Source organism: Chelonia mydas, chromosome 3, assembly GCF_015237465.2.
Source record: "Chelonia mydas isolate rCheMyd1 chromosome 3, rCheMyd1.pri.v2, whole genome shotgun sequence".
NCBI classification, from domain to species: Eukaryota; Metazoa; Chordata; order Testudines; family Cheloniidae; genus Chelonia; species Chelonia mydas.
In genome coordinates, this window is record NC_057851.1 from 57139883 (window position 1) to 57156032 (window position 16150).

At 42.1% G+C, this 16150-nt stretch overlaps 1 protein-coding gene across 1 annotated transcript in view; it reads right to left on the minus strand.

Annotated features, from left to right (window-relative positions):
* COL12A1 (collagen type XII alpha 1 chain) overlaps positions 1-16150 on the minus strand; it is a 131775-nt gene that overhangs the window by 40558 nt on the left and 75067 nt on the right. The window contains 12 exon segments of the mRNA XM_037894338.2: positions 346-489; positions 680-803; positions 4782-4921; positions 5619-5693; positions 6182-6328; positions 6848-6964; positions 8092-8241; positions 9188-9307; positions 9547-9676; positions 12494-12636; positions 14201-14330; positions 15896-16038. Coding sequence (XP_037750266.1) covers positions 346-489; positions 680-803; positions 4782-4921; positions 5619-5693; positions 6182-6328; positions 6848-6964; positions 8092-8241; positions 9188-9307; positions 9547-9676; positions 12494-12636; positions 14201-14330; positions 15896-16038 — 1563 coding nt within the window.

A 16150-nucleotide genomic window follows, 5' to 3' on the forward strand; every position in this document is an offset into this window, starting at 1 on the left:
ACTTAATAATGCCCCCGCCCCCTGAATAGGGGCCAGGAGTGATATAGGACAAGTTCTGTAACTATGTAAGGGGAATTCCCAGCAAACTGTTTAAGCCTGCTCTGTCCACAGAGAGAGAAGAGGCCAGAATTAGGTCCAGTCAATCTTAACATTCTTAAAATAGTTTGAGCCATTCCAAATCATATTCTGTAATTCGACTGTCTCTCTCAAGAACCACTACCTATTTAGGATGAATAAAGGACCAACAATACCTGACACTGTTGTATAGCCGTATGTTAAATTGCATGACTTAAACTCTTTAGTAAAATGAATATCAGACTCAACTACGTTCTACAGGGTGCTTACCAGAGTGCTGTATGATTGCTGCAGCTTTCTTAACTTCATCCTGCGACCGACCATCTGTGACAACAACAAGTACCTTGGGCACACCTCTTCTCATGCCACTCTCCCAAGTCAAGACTTTTTCTTTGATAAATGTAAGGGCTTTGCCTGCAAATTGCACAAAGAATGAGGACTCATGCCACATTTGCCACTGAAAATATTTCTTTTGAAGAACTAATACAACTAATAATAGTAGAACATAAAGCTCTAGCCTTAAACTACAGAGGATTAAGACAATGAATAGGTTTTCAAAAAACTGATTATTCGGAAGGAATACATAGTTATTCATCAGACGCACCTGTTCTTGTATTTCCTCCTTTGTACCGAATATTCTGAAGTGCTCCTAGAGCCTGAGCCTTATCCTCATATGTATTCAGTTTAAACTCAGACTTTGCATCGTCGCTGTACTGCACAAAGGAAACCTGAAATGAAATGCATCACAGCGTTCAGCCTCTGACCTGTGTGGCTTCAAGTGATCTCTCCACTAAAGTGAATTATGTTGTCAGTCACCACTGAAATAGGAAACCCATGACTGAAGTTATATGTAAATATAGATATAACAATGGTAAAGTTATTAGTTAATGCTTTAACGAGAAAATACTTGTTAGAACTATGGTGGCACCATATTTAGTGCTGGTTCTCTAGTTCAGCTTGGGGATACAGCACCTATAAAAACTGTTAAAGATTACAAAAAAAAATGCAAGAAGCTCATGACATAGCAATTAACAGGGAATGTGCCAGAATTTCAGTCATTTGATACATACAGTATAATACACTTCCTGAACTGGAACAGTAACTCATCTTGTATATTTGTATATATCCATGTTAACCTAGAGTGAATATTCTGCCTATGTCTATAATGTATATTTCATTTTTCATTTCCTCGTAGTCATAGAATATTAGGGTTGGAAGAGATCTCAGGAGGTCATCTAGTCCAACCCCCTGCTCAAAGCAGGACCAGCACCAACTAAATCATCCCAGCCAGGGCTTTGTCAAGCTGGGCCTTAGAAGCCTCTAAGGAGAGAGATTCCACCACCTTCCTTGGTAACCCACTCCAGTGCTTCACTGCCCTCCTAGTGAAATAGTGTTTCCTAATAGCCAACCTAGACCTCCCCCATTGCAACTGAGACCATTGCTTCTTGTTCTGTCATCTGCCAACACTGAGATGAGCTAGCTCCATTCTCTTTGGAACCCCCCTTCAGGTAGTTGAAGGCTGCTATCAAATCCCCCCTCACTCTTCTCTTCTGCAGACTAAATAACCCCAGTTCCCTCAACCTCTCCTTGTAAGTCATGTGCCCCAGTCCCCTAATAATTTCCGTTGCCCTCCGCTGTACTCTCTCCAATTTGTCAACATCTCTTCTGTAGTGGGGGGACCAAAACTGGATGCAATACTCCAGGTGTGGCCTCACCAGAGTCAAATAGAGGGGAATACTCACTTCCCACAATCTGCTGGCAATGCTCCTACTAATGCAGCCCAATATGCCGTTAGCCTTCTTGGCAACAAGGGCACACTGCTGACTCATATTCAGCTTCTCATCCACTGTAATCCTCAGGTCCTTTTCTGCAGAACTGCTGCTTAGCCAGTCGGTCCCCAGCCTGTAGCAGTGCATGGGATTCTTCCTTCCTAAGTGCAGGACTCTGCACTTGTCCTTATTGAACCTCATCAGATTTCTTTTGGCCCAATCCTCCAATTTGTCTAGGTCACTCTGGACCCTATCCCTACCCTCCAGCGTATCTACCTCTCCATCCAGCTTAGTGTCATCTGCGAACTTGCTAAGGATACAATGAATCCCATCATCCAGATCATTAATAAAGATGTTCAACAAAACTGGCCCCAGGACCGATCCCTGGGGCACTCCACTTGATGCCAGCTGCCAACTAGACATCGAGCCGTTGATCACTACCCGTTAAGTCACGAAAGCCAGCTTTCTATCTGTCTTATAGTGCATTCATCCAATCCATACTTTTTTAACTTGCTGGCAAGAATACTGTGGGAGACCGTATCAAAAGCTTTGCTAAAGTCAAGATACATCACATCCACTGCTTTCCCCATATCCACTGTGCCACTTATCTCATTATAGAAGGCAATCAGGTTGATCAGGCATGACTTGCCCTTGGTGAACCCGTGTTGACTGTTCCTGATCACCTTCCTCTCCTCCAAGTGCTTCAAAATGGATTCCTTGAGTACCTTCTCCATGATTCTGTTGGGGACTGAAGTGAGGCTGACCCGTCTGTAGTTACCCGGGGTCTCTTTCTTAACTTTTTAAAATATGGGCACTATATTTGCCTTTTTCCAATCATCCAGGACCTCCCCTGATCGCCACAAATTTTCAAAGATAATGGCCAGTGGCTCTGCAATCATATCAGCCAACTCCCACAGCACCCTCGGATGCATTAGATCCAGCCCCATAGACTTGTGTATGTCCAGCTTTTCTAAATAGTCCATAAGCTGTTCTTTCACCACTGAGGGCTGCTCACCTCCTCCCCATACTATGCTGCCCAGTGCAGCAGTCTGGGAGCTGATCTTGTCTGTGAAGACCGAGGCAAAAAAAGCATTGAGTACTTCAGCTTTTTCCACATCATCTGTCACTATGTTGCCTCCCCAATTCGGTAAGGGTTCCACACTTTCCGTGACCTTCTTCTTGTTGCTAACATATCTGTAGAAACCCTTCTTGTGACCCTTCACATCCCTTGCTAGCTGCAACTCCAGTCGTGGCTTGGCCTTCCTGATTACAACCCTGCATGCTCTAGCAATATCTTTATACTCTTCCCTAGTCATCTGTCCAAGTTTCCACTTCTTGTAAGCTTCCTTTCTGAGTTTAAGCTCACCGAAGATTTCACTGTTAAGCCAAGCTGGTCGCCTGCCATATTTGCTATTCTTTCTGCACATCGGGATGGTTTGTTCCTGCACCCTCAGTAAGGCTTCTTTAAAATACGGCCAGCTCTCCTGGACTCCTTGCCCCCACATATTAGCTTCCCAGGGGATCCTGCCCATTAGTTCCCTAAGGGAGTCAAAGTCTGCTTTTCTGAAGTCCAGGGTCAGTATTTTGCTGCTCTCCTTTCCTCTAGTCTGTCCCATTTATATTATTAGCATGCCTTAGTAAGCTGGTCCTGAGCAGATGTCTCAGTATTCACACTTATTGAAATAAGTTTATTTTTTTTTAGCCATCATAAATATCTAAAGTGAAGAACTAAGAATGTGTGTAACTGGCCCAGGACAAAAGAGGAAAGGAGCTTTAAGTCTTTCCCAGTAAACCCAGGGAGTTCACAGCTATTCTCCTCCAACAGCTAATTTGCAGCAACTCTCCTGCTGGGCCGAAGAAGAACAATTTTTGAAAACCAAGTAGTGTGAGGTTAGAGCTAGGCAGGATGGAGATACTGGAGAGAAAGTATCCCAGGAGAGGGTCTTTCTCTCTAGAAGTATGTCTGCAGAATGAAATAGCGGGAACCAATGACCTAGAGACATGCATGGGGGAGGAGAGAACTGATCACAAGCAAGATAACTGGATGCTACATTTCAGGAAAACAGAAATAAAACATCCTTCCAAGGAAAATCACTGTCTTCCTTCCTACAAGGGAAGATAGTCTTGCACCAACCGGTGATGGCAAAGCTCCAGAGACATTCTTACTCGTGCCATTCACCTCTAGCTAATAAAAAAGCAATGCTTATGAAAGCGGGACAGAGCTCCTATCCAGTTCCCCTTAACTAGAAGGAAAACAGTCATGATGCAGGGTCTTGACCATGGAGAGATTAACATAAGACAAAATTAAAGGCTCCTCAGGAGTCTGGCAGAGACACATGGAGAACCCCAGGAGGAAGTAGAGACGTTTCAACCTCCCCACTATTCCTTATAGCTTTCTTTTTAAAGATGCATCCAATTTCATCCAGTGAATCCTCTTCTCCAACTCTTCTGCAACTGTTTCCATGCTTTCTTCTGCCCACTGCACCATGCAACATCCTTCCTGAACTGACATACCAAGACATTACCCTCATTCATCATCATACTCCTTCTCAATGCCCACTTCTGCTGTGACACTAAAAATTAGCCTATTCATAACAACTATGGAGAGGGGCAGCTGAGGATATTTTATATGCACAAAGAAACAAAAACATGCAACTAACATTACATTGGCCACAGAGCACCCTGACTGCTCTTCCTGTATGCTGATTCCTTTTCATCTGCTTGCCATCTGTCTTTTGTCTTTCAGGGTGTCCGCTCTTTTAGACAGGGACTGTGTTTTCCTTTATGTTTGTACAGCACAGCGCACATATATAAATACACACAACACAGTACCAGAATAATCCTACACAACAGAGAAAGGTAGAGGAGATTTTAAGAATTCAGGTTTGTTGGTTTGTTTAATTTCCCTGCAAAATGCATTTAATGGAAATTACCCACCTGAATTCCAGCAGGGTTGATTAAGTCAAAGGCTCCAACAGTATTAAAAACAAATTTCACTACTTTGTTGAAATTATCATCACCAATACTCCAGGAAGCATCAGTCAGGAACACAATGTCTGCTTTGGCGCCTTTGCATACTGAAAGACAAACACAGCTCAATGAACTCTTAAAACACCCCCCTCATTCAGGACCGTGGACTAAACAGCACTGTTTTGACCATTTTAAAGCAAGAATGATGAGCAAACATTCAGCAAACTTCAGTCATATTCTCAAGCTGCAGACTACTCTTAAATATTAAAGTAGTGTTTCTCTTGCATGTCTCTCTTACATTTCCTGGGTTTTGCAGATTTTCGCACAATGCATTCAAGGACATCCCAGGTCAAATCTTGGCATTTATGTGCAAAAAGTTCATATGAAACAAAACCCTGAAGAGTGCAACTTAACACCAGTTTTCTTGGCAATCTCCACCAAAAATAGGTTCATATGCTAAAGGCAACGCTCACAAATCCACAGTGCATACTGAGAGTCGTGGCCATTCCCCCAAATCTACGCAAACTGCTACCACGACCCAGTGGCTATCTGAGCTCAATGCAACACCCTGGAAAATAGCTAGTATAAAGAGAATAAGGCCCAGTCATCCTTCCCCTGTCTACACCAGGCAGGTGACGGTGTCTGAGCTGCTGCAAAGGGCCAAAGTGGGCCAGAGGATCATTAGGCCCATATATTTTTGAAGTTACTTCAATTTAGGAAAAATATAATTCAGTCTAACCTTTGAGTGTGTGGACGTACAGCAAATAAGACAAAATGTATCATGAATCTACAATACACACTTACCATCCCGAGCCGGTGGGATTGTGGGAGGTGGAGGAGGAGGAGGCGGTTCAGTTGGTGCTTCGGTAGGTTTGATGACTGAAATAAAACAATTAAAACCTTTTATTTAACATCAAATTTTACCCAAGAAAGGACTCCACCCATGTGAATTACCCTGTGTATGACTGACGAAAGAACTATCAATGCTTTTATTGGTGACCAAGACAAGTAATTCCTAATCAGCACAGAATAATTTGCTGTTCCAAAAGCAAGTCTTTAACTATGACAAGGGGCCAGATCCTGCCACTCTTACACAAACTGAGAAATCTCTTACTCCGTGGTTACTACCCAATGGGATTAACCTGAGCAAGGTAATACTCCATTTGAATTTCCCCCAAATAATTGCTATTCTCTGTTCCCCAGTTCAAGGAGTTTCCCACTGACTTACACTTGGAGACACAGGAAAATAGACCCCTCAGTTGTGGTACTGTATGTCTTGTACAAACAAGACAATTGTAAAATCTGTAGTCTGGACTATTTCCATCCCATTCTGTTCACACACTTACTGTTCATATTGCCTGACTTACCCGTGCGCTCTTTCAGAGAGATGGGCGGTCCCTCAAGGTTTGGGGTCTGAACAAAGACAGTAGCATTGTACTCAGTGTCTGGTGAAAGGCCAGTGAAACAGTGGCTGGTTTCTGTCCCACGTACTGTAATTTCTTGTCCTCGGGATCCTGTGAAAACAAACCCAAAGGGAGGGAAATGTCCGGTCCGGTACTTCCCTTTCCACAGGTGTGCAGAAAAAAGCAAGAGAGAGTGCATGCAGGGAGGGTGCTGAAATGGGATGAGTGGCATCTCCGCTGCTTGCTCTTCCCAGCTCAGGAAAGCCTCTGTGCAGCAACACTGTGTGAGCTCTCAGGCTGTGAAGGGGAAGAGGCAGCGAGCAGCTGCTCTCCATAGTATGCACTCAGAACCCCTGGTGAGCAGCAGATTTCCACTGGGAAATCCTAGTGGGAGTTAACATGGATAGAAGCAGCATTAATTTCCAATCTGTGTCTTCTTAGAAAGGCAGGCTGCATGCAGGCCTGGGGAGTTTTACCAACACAGCTTGGATCCTGGGGGAGGCACTGGAGTTGAAATTATCGTAAACTCAGGGCCCTCAGCCTGTCACATTACAATCCTTAGTTTAGTCGTGACATAAAACTGAAACGTACATCCGCCCACGGAACACACAAGGAATCAAAGGAATTTACCATCAGCTGGGTTTAGCTTTAATCTGTAGGAAGATGCTGACCGGTGAGGGGACCATCGGATACAGAAGGTATCCCATCCCACCTTGTAACTTGTTAGATCAGTGACATTCAAGTACACTGCAAAAAGGGAAAGTGTTCAATTTATTATCTGGGAAATACAATACATTAGATATAAAATTAACCAGATCAGAAAGAACAATGGCATCAGTAGTTGCTGGCCCACATAGCGCTATGGCAGTAAATTTTGCCCGCGTGTGGTTTTATTTTAAAAATGTCCACAGAAGAAAAAAATAGTTCTAGTCAATTCATCTCTGCTCTTCCTGTTTAGTCCCACAGATCTGACCTCTGTTATTTACAAAAGCCCAAATTCGGATACGCTTTATTATGCTAAGTACTATCTGATTCTATGGGCTGTCCCACTAAAATCAATAAAAAGAAAAGGAGTACTTGTGGCACCTTAGAGACTAACCAATTTATTTGAGCATAAGCTTTCGTGAGCTACACGAAAGCTTATGCTCAAATAAATTGGTTAGTCTCTAAGGTGCCACAAGTACTCCTTTTCTTTTTGCGAATACAGACTAACACGGCTGTTACTCTGAAACCAACCAAAATCAATAGAACCACTTATAAAGATATTTAGCATGAGGAAAGTACACCTGATTTGGGCCCCATTGTATTTTATTTTATTTTATTTATTTACTGGCAGTGCCAAGAGCTTTTAATGAGACCATTTAACAAAATCAGGATTTTACAACTTATCCTTTTTTGCTGAAATCTCAAATGGCTCATTAACTGAGTTCAGCAACAAACCAATCCTCCACTGAGCAGGGTCAGCTTTGATGGAATGTGTAGTCAGTCGATATTACCATGAGATGCAATCAGAAGCAGTGAGGGGCCTTAATCTGCATGGTGCTGACTGCACCCTGCAATCTACTAAACACATTCTAGCCAGTGGGTGTGGCAGGTGTTGAGCAACTTGCAGGCTCAGACCCAGCTACAGCCAAACAAACTGTAAGAAACGGAACTAGAGGATTGTCTCTTGCAAGCCATTAGTAAAAGCAATGTTTAAATAATTTGGGTTTCTAAGCTTAATTTTATTTACGGGCCTGATTCTCTGAGCATCCATAATTGTGGACTGTTCAGACCATAAGGATCGAGGCCCTAAATATGGACTTTTCAGTCAACATGAGATCACTTCAACAATTATATCCTATGTGACTACAATAAAAGTGGTTTGGACTTACATGTAGTGCCTTGATCAATCAGGGGTGCGCTGAGTCCAGAATCGTACTGGGCATAAACATTCACATCATAGATAGTACTAGGAGACAGGTTGTGCAATGTGTATGAAGTCACTTCCCCAACAAACACCTCCATTGGCGGCTCGTCGGAACCTTGAGTTAAAGGGAATCACAGAAAAAGACACACAATTCTATGAAGACTCTGCTAGGGCATTATCAGTATTCTTTTATATAATCCGTACCCCTGAGTGGCACAGTTATATCAGCCTAGCCCCCAGTGTACACAGCACTAGGTCTAGAAGCTGGGTGTCTCCAATCCCCATAGCTCTCCCACACAGGTGGATTAACTATGCCACTGGAAGCAGCTCTCCTTTCGGCATAGTAGTGTCTTCACTGAAGTCGTACACTGGCGCACCTGCACCAATGCAGCATCTTATGTGTAGGCCTGCCCCAAAACTTGGTCCTTGTTTTAAAATAACATAACTTGTTATTTTAAATAATAACATACTTGTTATTTCTTAATAACATACTTGTTATTTCTTAAACCTATTACTTTAGTAAACATTCTCATTGCTAATAAAATAAATGGAGCTTTACTAGTGCAATATTTGTATTTAATTTAATTTCCAGAGAAGCATGCAAATGTGGATTCATTCTCATGTCAAATAAAAGCATTGAAGGACCGTCATTCATTCAAACTCTGAGTCTGATTCTGATCACACACTCGTGTAAATCAAGAGCATCTGCATGAAAGATAAGAAGTGTAAAACTGGTGTAAATGAGAAGAGAACAGGCCTGGGACAGGAGATAAAATAGTTGTATTAAATGTCAAATATATAATGAAATCAAATGTGCTGTAATGTGTGTGACAATGTATCTGGTGTTCTAACTGTCTTTATTTTGAAACACTGAAGTTAACAAGAAAACTTCTTACTCCTTTAAAGTCAATAAACCCACAAATTAAAATAAGTAAAGAAAACACCTTTAAAGCACAGGGCTCCGTTTTCATGAGGATACACAGGATATTTCCACCCCGATCTCTTAACTCATTACTCATTGTTTTCAAAGTGTTCTCTTCAAAGCAGACAGGTTTTCTTACCTACAGGTTTATATGCAAGTTTGTACCCAAGAACAGGAGATGGGGAGGGATCCCAGGAAACTCTGAATCGTGTATACCACTCATCTGAAATATGTATGTTTTGAGGAGGAAGCAACCCAACTGAAAAGAAAGAATAAGCATTAGAATTGTTATTATAGTAGCAACTGCCTTTTAAAGCTGTATAACAGGTAAACTGTAAACTCCCTGAAGAAGAAATCATGTCTTTGGATATGTTTGCATTGTGCCTAGAACAACAGGAACCCAACGCAGATGGGGGCCTCTGGCACTTCTGCAGCAGAACTATTAAGTAAGAAGGAGGAGAAATGAGAATACAGTACTTAATGCTAAAGCTAAGTTACCAGTTCGTCCATTTCCTGTCAGCTGTCCACCGTCTCCATCATCATACACAGCCACAACAGTAATTTTATATGGTGTGTCTGACTGCAGTGGCTGTAATATCACATTATTTCTTCTTCCGGGTACTGTTGTCTAGAAATCAGGAGAGAAATACAGATGAATATCTTGTCATATTTTACCTGACATTATAATTGTAATAAACTGTAAATGAGCAACCCTTGTGGAATTTGTGGATGTATTTCACTGCAAATACCCAGTTGTGGTTTTTTAATCCAACTATAGAGAAATCCATTTTATTGAAAGGGAGACTCCACTGCTTTACCATTTCAGAACAATTTCAGCCTACCTAAAATTAACAGTATTGTCTGTTTAAATTATTTTAAAGTATAACTTTGTAGCTTTTGTCAAAAAACTGGACTCCTCGTCTCCTTCCCTTTACAATATTGTAGCTATCCCCACACCAGAGTGATATTCCACAGCTACCTGTGGCTTCTCCAGACCTCATTCAGGAATTAAACATCTACATAGACACACAAAAGATGTCAGAGTAGCAGCCGTGTGAGTCTGTATCCGCAAAAAGAAAAGGAGGACTTGTGGCACCTTAGAGACTAACAAATTTATTTGAGCATAAGCTTTCGTGAGCTACAGCTCACTTCATCGGATGCATGTGAGCTGTAGCTCAAGAAAGCTTATGCTCAAATAAATTGGTTAGTCTCTAAGGTGCCACAAGTACTCCTTTTCTTTTTACAAAAGGTTTGTTTCCTCCATACATGGAGAGAGGACAAGTTATTGTTGTGGGTTTTTGGAGAGAGAATAAACAAGAGAAGATAAAGCTACTGAAGGGAGGAGGGGAGAGAGAAGATAACCTTGCTGGTGTGTTTCTGTTGTGAGAGTGTGGAGTAGAGAAAAGGCAGAGTACCCACAAACACCACGGTCACCTTCTCTGGGGCACAGGGCCAGAAAAGCAGGGTAAAGAGAGATGGAAAGGACACACACAGAAGGGAAAAGTAGGTGTGAACTGGGCCTGGAGACTGTCCGAAGTCCATAGATGTGGTCAGGCTGGTTCGGGGAGGAGAAGCTATGGAATGACATCTGGTGGGGCTATGATAATGGAATGACATCTGGTGGAGCTATATGCAGAGGGGGATGAGATAAAGACATTTTCCTACCTGTCACAGATTAGCTATATTAATTCATAGTGTATCTCCACTGAGCCATTGCAGTTAAACCAGATATGAATTTGGGCCAAGATATATATCAGCCTCCAGAATATAAAGTCAGAGCCACCCACAGCCATAGAAAAGGTGAAACCTCCATAAATGTTCCTTAACATTAACATTCAAAATTTGAAAGTAAGAAATATTAGTTATTATTTTAATACATTTATCTGTCTAATCAACCTTTCCTATAAAACAGCTGGATTTTTCCTTAAAAAAAAAAAAAAACAAATTTGTGCCATCTGCTCCCTCAGCTGTTTCATTGTCCAAAATCTCTTCATGAGAAGTAAGCGCTCTTTCCAGTATCTGGTTTAAACCTTAACAATCTGCAGCTTCTCTTCATGACCACATATTTTCCACATTCTTTGTTCAGTAGTTGGACCAAATAATGTCCTGGATCCTTCTACATCCCCTTTAAAAACTGAAAAGCCATACTAAGATTCCCTCTCAGTCTCCTTTTTTTCTCCATACTAAACACATTTAACCTTTCCTTTTCAGAGAGAACCATCCACACTATTACTCAATCCCGTTACCCTCCTCCGCTCCCTACCTAGAAGCTAGAAATCCTTCTTTTCAACTTGGCAACCAAAACTGTACACAATATTCCACATTGCCGTATCAATGTTTTATGAGATGTCAACAATAATTATTTTGATTTGCAAAATTTTGCCTAAATTATGCAATCTGTTACCCCCACTTGCTTCCTGCTGCAGCAAAGCATCATGGTTTCTCCTTTTGTAGAGACACTGTGGTGCCCCATGGGAGTGCCATGGCCACAACGTATCATGGGAGATGTAGTCCAAATGGTGGAGAGGAGAATGAGAGCACAAGGCACAGGAACTACAAGTCCCATGAGACACTGCCGTGGTATTTCCTAATTGAAATTTTGAGTCTTTGGACAAAATGTTTTCTGTTTTGGGCTGAAAACCAGCATGATTTTGGTTTTCAGTGTTTAGTTTTTTAACAAAAAGTCAATTTTTTTTTGCAGAAAGCAGACACGTTTTGAGAAAAAAATTGCTTAATTGAAAATACAATTTCCCATCAAAAACTAATTCTGAAGGGCTAATTTTCAACCAGCCCTATTCAGCAATAATAAATAAAGAATAACAGGCAGTTATATAGTGCTCTATAGACCAAATCTTTGTGCCATGGAACTTGATGTGAAGCAGCAGAAAGTTAAGGCACGAACTGTTACAATTCAGACAAAACCCCACAAAAGCAAGTACTATAAAATTTGAATTCAGGTTAACCCAGCTTCCTTAACGCAGCTCATTCTACCTACTGATTGCCCCATATACTGTATGGTGCTGTGGTTACCAGGAGTCCAAGCATGATAATACATAGTATGTGAAGCAACACATGGCTATTTACCCGAGCACAATGGCTTGAACTAAGCATGCTGTGACAAGCTCAGCTCAGAATCTTCTCCTTGATCTCAACTTTAACACTATAATATGCATTGCTTTCAAGGCCTTGGTGCCTTTCTGAATTTTACGTATGCATCTACTCTGTGGAACTGACTGTTTCACTCAAGAGACTAAGACCCACCTGCTTAAATGCGCCCCTTAACACTGCCCTATATAATAATGCCCAAACAATTCATCCCTTCAGCAACCAAAATGTACAATATCCAAATATCAGATATTTTTGTTTTTCTATATATCAGAAATGCTTATTAATGAATGATTATGTATTTATATATTATATATGAATTATATATATAGGCACTTACATATTCATCTATGGGATCTCCAACAGTGGGTGAATAAATGATTCTGTACTGCTGAACTGGCCCACCAGCATGGTCCCATTGTACAGACAGGCTGTTTGTTGTTGGACCAAACACCTTCAAGTTCCTTGGCCCACTGCGAGGTACTAAAAGGGGAATATGTATAAGGACCAATGAAGTGGAGCGAAGACAGAAGTCCTTTCACATTATGATACCCTGGGATATAGAGCTGTCTCAGTGGGTCAGATGTTGCCTTGGAGTGCACATCAAGGACTCCCACTGACCCCTGCATGTACATGTACAGGCAAATATAGATGATAATATCACGGCATTATCCAGAGGCCACATCAGGAGTGGGGCCCAACTGACCAGAATTCTGGCTCTGTGGAAGGGAGGGAAAGTCAGTAACTGAAGCTTGAAATGTGAGCATCCACATCCATTACAGATTTCTGCCCAAACTCGGGCAGGCAAGACAATTGACAGATTGTCACCTTTGCAGATTTTATATAAATCTGGGCAAACAGTAGAGAAAAGGGTACACACAGAGCAAGGGTTGGCATGTTGCAGCCACAGGCAAGTTCCTCCATCTAGTTACAAGCACAAGGCTGGAATAAGCCAGGTTCACTGCAGGTTTATTCCTCTGGGATATCCCGGCTGTCTACCCTCTTACAGAAGGCCTTGTGCTCTCAGCTCATTAGGTAATAACAGACAGGTTTTGCTATTTCAGATAATGGGGCGGGGAGGATTTTTGTGGGCTGCCTACAATGGGTTGTACCACGGCTGGCCCTAGACCAAATGGCACCGCAGACAAGGAGCATCTTCAGTGCCTCCCCACCCCCATTTGTTAGCATTTCTAATACCTTATTTTTTATTGCATTTGTAGCCCATTTCACGACTTTGATGCACGATTTTCATGCATGATTTGTCCCTGCCATATAAGACAATAAATTTGCAAACTAGGATCTGTAAATCTGTATTTATATCTTACTGTTTGACAGGTGACATCCCGACCATAATATACCCGCAAGGGCATGGCTAACAACATTCTAGGAGGTTTGAGGAAAATGTAGTTCTCAGAAAGTCTGGAAGATTCCATGTGATTCTACAAAGGTCTGGAACATTCTAGGAGGTGAGTAAAAATGAATCCACATACGGAATACCTGAAACATGTTACTTCAAACATGTTCCCTTTTGTCACTAACAACAAAAACAGCACCCAAGCCTGGGTCACCTGAGTCGCCTGCCCCTAAATCTGGCCCTGGGTTGTACTCATGTGATTATTATGGCAGACAAGACCCAGAATTCAAGCTGAAATTTATGCCTCTGTTTTGGCAGTAAATGTCCATTTTAATGTGCTCTTTGTTTTGGAGAGAGAGACAGAGTTAGGAGTGTAGCTGTAACTGAATGTTACAGGCCAAAGGACTTTTTTACTGCTAAAGACCTAGGTTCAATTTAAGCTTACGTCACAAGTGTCAGTCTAGTCTGGTCCCTAGTAAGAATTTATCTGCATTACAACCAAAAGATAATCTGGCCTAATTGGGAGCTGTTGTTCCAGGGAGGTCTAAAATCAAAAAAGCCATTACTCAGGTGAACTGGCAGACCTACACTGGAAAGTATACATGACATTTGTTTGTAGGCAATACCTCACTCATATAAGCAGCAAATAGAGACACTAAGATAGCAGTAAATAAACATAATTTTGCCTCTTACTTGTTCTCCCTTGCCCAGAGCTTTGATTTCCCTCTCCATCGGCATACAGAGCCACAACGTTCACAGAGTAAGGAGTGTCAGGGGTCAGGCGCTCCAGCACAACATTGTGAGTGTTTGCTGGAACCACAATCTAGGAGGGAAAAGAGAGTGAAGTGAGAGTGACAGGTCCATACAACATCCTAATACAGATAATGCCTTGTAAAATTATTATTATTCAAATTAATTATCAGTCATTTATAGTGAAAGGAGGAAATTTGGGAGCATGATCCTGTTGTGTATTTTCCAACTACAATAATGCAATTTTATAGGAACCAGCCAGTACTGCTTGCCTAACACAAAACTCAACAGCAGGAGATGCAATTATGTGGCAGTAGAATACAGAAGTTCTCATTCTGCAAAATGACTTTTTTTCTAAAATGCTGATAGTTTAAAATCATAATTATTGTATGTAATTTGAACACGAAATGTTCATGAAAAAGTTGTGACTGGTAAAGATAGAGACATGCAGAAATCCAGAGCAAAATATTGCTCCATTGTGGTTTAGTGACATATGCTAAGGATACATTTTCAAAAGGGCCTCTATTAGGTCTCACACGTCTGCACAGTTATAAGTACTCACACTTGACAGATGCCAACAATACATTACAAATTCTAACAGTTTCACACAGATGTTGGACTGTTCATAGTGCACATATTTGTATCTGTAGAGTGTGGGTGACAGTCTACACACACAAGGGCTCAGGTACCCCTAAAACTTCTTATCCAAATCAATGCATATATAAAGTCCTAATTTTACATCCCAAGAGAGCCCTGAAGCCATTCCCACATACACATAAATAGTCTTTGCTTTGTATTTCTTATGTTTAAAAATCAATATTCCAATTTAATTCCCTTTTGTTGGCAATACAATAAAGGATTCTCAATAGCAAATTTAAAATGGGTGGGGCTTTTATTCTTTTACTCCACTGAATGGTGCGATTACATACAGCACATTAAATTCATATGGAAATGGGGTTTTCAGCAGAGATGCCGCATGCAGATAGGTTACAATCCATGGCACAATGAGGGGGGAACGGGGGCACTGGGCACCCCCAGCCCCAGGGGAAAGTGAAGTAGACGGCACCAGGAATCTCCAGGAGGGTGGGAAGATTGAATCCAGGCTTTTGGTGTTTCTTGGAGAAGCAGAGATGCAGCAGGAGGATGGGGTCTAGTGGTCCCAGAACTGCCTGGCCTCTGGTGGGGATGATGCTCTTCAGCCTGACCACCCCTCTGGGTAATAGCTCAGGGCTGAGTGAGGAGAGAGGAGACCATGGGGCTAGGTGTGGGGGGAAAGCTTGGAGCTGGTTCTGTGGGGGAAGAGCATGAGGCTAGATGGGGTACAACGGGAGGGGAGTGTGTGTAGAGTAGGGTGCTAGATGGGGAGCATGGATCTGGGTGCAGCAACAGCGAATGAGAACTCAGGGCTGGGAGCAGGGGCAGCGGAGGTGTGGATACTGTGTGGGGTTGGGTGCAGGGGAAGAATGTGGGGCAAAGAGTATGGTGCAGAGCAGGGAAGGGAGAGTTCTGGGCCTTCTGCTTAGGAGAATTCTGCTTGCACCCCTGGTTACAACTGTTTTGTTACTACAAGCCAGTGATCATTGGAGGTGACATCCTCAGCGCTTCTTTGAGGAATACTCAGGAGGCTGAATAACTTACAGACTCTGATGGCCTTGGGCCAACCAGCGGAGCGTAGACAACTCTATACTGTTGTACTGGACCCGGTGCAGGTTCCCATCGGACATTCAGGGTGTTCGGTGTAGGGTTGTAAACTTGTATGTTTCTTGCCGCTCCTCTCACCACTAAGCCAAGGATAATTTAAATAAGTGTTACAGAGATGAGTACACAAGAATAACTCTGTTCTGTCCGGACACACACAGTAGCACAAAAAGATGCTAAGATAACAGTTCATCT